The 2,458-nt window shown below is 43.1% G+C and overlaps 1 protein-coding gene across 1 annotated transcript; it reads left to right on the forward strand.

Moving 5' to 3' along the window:
- Positions 1-345: 345 nt before the first annotated feature.
- LOC149089449 (uncharacterized) lies at positions 346-1,134 on the forward strand. The gene has a single exon (XM_089239446.1). It carries the CDS (start codon positions 346-348, stop codon positions 1,132-1,134), a length of 789 nt encoding a protein of 262 aa, XP_089095572.1.
- Positions 1,135-2,458: the final 1,324 nt, after the last annotated feature.

Raw genomic sequence — 2,458 nt, forward strand, 5'->3', positions numbered from 1 at the left:
AGATGCACCAACGTCGTCTTTCTCTCTCTTAATATATGTACCATGTAAATAATATCTTCTATATAGCATCATAATTAAAGATAATGTATCTACAACTACGTCTCATTCATATGGAGTCAGATGCAATTGCACTACCGTCACCACCTAGCATTAGATTTCAGCATTGGTGACCGCAGACGTTTAAACGCAAATAATGATGCCTTCTGAATATTCTTCAAAAGACGCCATTACGGTGAGAGCAGCAGCAGAGGATTTTTCTCCCAGCAACAGTGGACCACGGAGCATCCTCCCTCGTAAGGTCACTTCCGCTTGACCTCTTGGCTCTCTTCTCTTTCAAGCAACAGGATGATCGCAGCAGAAGGGGACAATACCGTTCCCCAAGTTTCCAGTGTCACTCTCCGCCTTCCCCCATTTTGGAAGACAAACGTTTCTCTCTGGGTGAAGCAATGCGAGCAAGCTTTCCTCCTCAGCCGCATTACAAGTGATGATACCAAATTCGCCGCTCTCGTCGCTAATATCGACTCAGAAACACTACATGCGGTTGCCGATATTGTCGTCAATCCCCCTGAGACCGGGAAATTCCAGGCTCTTTCGGACCGGCTGATACAGGAGTTTGCCGAAACTGAATCTGCTAAAATCAAGAAGTTGCTCACAGAAATTCAACTCGGAGATGATAAACCATCACAGCTGCTACGAAAAATGCGCCAACTCTCCGGATCTCGACTAACCGATGATTTCTTAAAGACATTGTGGCTGCAACGTCTTCCCACTCAAATCCAAACTGTCCTCTCAATATCGAGTGATGGACTGGATAAAATCGCGGAACTGGCTGACAAAATCGCGGAAATAAGCCAAAATGCATCCGTTTGTGCTGTTTCTCCACCGCCGGATCAAGATGACTTGCGTGAACAAATAGCAATGCTCACCAAAAAATTGGATGAACTTTCCTCTCAACAACGTGGACGTTCACCACATCGCGGGCGAAACAACTTCTTCAACAGGCGTTCCAGTTCCAGAAACAGGAAAAATTCCTCCGGAATGTGCTACTACCATCATCGCTTCGGTAAAAATGCTCGGCGCTGTACTACACCGTGCAACTTCAGCGCACCAAAAAACGAAGGAGCTCCGTCATAGCTGGCATGGCGAACATGAGCTCAGAGACCAGCAGGTTGTTCATCCATGATCGTAAAACGGGAATAAAATATCTCGTTGACACGGGCAGTGAAATTAGTGTCGTTCCGCCGTCAGCGATTGCTTCCACAACTCCCTGCTCTACATTTCGTCTCTACGCAGCAAACCAGACGTCAATACCGGCCTACGGTACCAAACATATTGTTCTCGATCTGGGTTTGCGACAAAATTTTCCATGGACATTCGTCGTCGCCAAGGTTTCGTGCCCTATCATCGGAGCAGATTTTCTGCGCAATTTCAATCTCATGGTAGATTTGAAAAAGCGTCGTCTCATTAGCTCTAGCACATCACTTCATTCCCTGGGATCAGTGCATCAAACGGCTCATGTCTCAATTTCCACAGTGGGCCCATCTCAGTACGAGAAAATTCTTTCTGAATTCCCAGACATCACAAATCCGTGCTTAATAGGCGAACCTGCATCGCACGACACAGTTCACCACATAGTGACTAAAGGTCCTCCAATATGTTCTCGACCGAGACGGCTTCACCCTCAACACTTTGAGAAGGTGAAGACTGAATTCGATTTTTTGTTACAACAAGGAATAATTCGTCCTTCAAAAAGTTCATGGTCTTCACCATTGCATATTGTTCCGAAGTCGGAAACATCTATACGACCAGTGGGAGATTATCGAAAATTAAATTCTGTCACAGAATTCGATTCCTATCCCATCCCATACCTAAGTGATTTCAGCAATGCACTTCATGGTAAGTCAATTTTTTCAAAATTAGATATTTTCAAAGCGTACCATCAGATCCCTATTTTTGAACCTGATATTCCTAAAACAGCGGTGACAACACCATGGGGTCTGTTCGAATATACAAGGCTTTGTTTTGGCTTAGTAAATGCGCCTCAAACATTTATGCGTTTCATGCACGAGGTGTTAAGAGGTTTATCTTTTTGTTATGCATATTTAGATGATATCCTCGTATATTCATCATCTGTTGAAGAGCACGAAAATCACCGTGGCAAATATTTGAGCGTCTACACAAGTATGGCTTGAAACTTAATATTTCTAAATGTGTATTAGGTGTAGATAATTTGGAATTTTTAGGTCATTTAATCACTCCTCTTGGCATTAAACCATTACCTAGCAAAGTGCAAGTAATATTAGATTTCAAGAGACCTGACACAATTTCTGAGTTGAGAAAATTTCTTGGTCTCATAAATTTCTATAGAAGGTTCATAAAACATGCTGCTGAGTCACAAATACTCTTACACGATTTTCTAAAGGGCTCCCGCCGTAAAAAAGATAATCGTAAAATTGAA

The sequence above is a fragment of the Pholcus phalangioides genome, unplaced genomic scaffold (assembly GCF_987345545.1).
Source record: "Pholcus phalangioides strain wild (caught in Gottingen) unplaced genomic scaffold, Ppha-v1.0 ptg000002l_1, whole genome shotgun sequence".
NCBI classification, from domain to species: Eukaryota; Metazoa; Arthropoda; class Arachnida; order Araneae; family Pholcidae; genus Pholcus; species Pholcus phalangioides.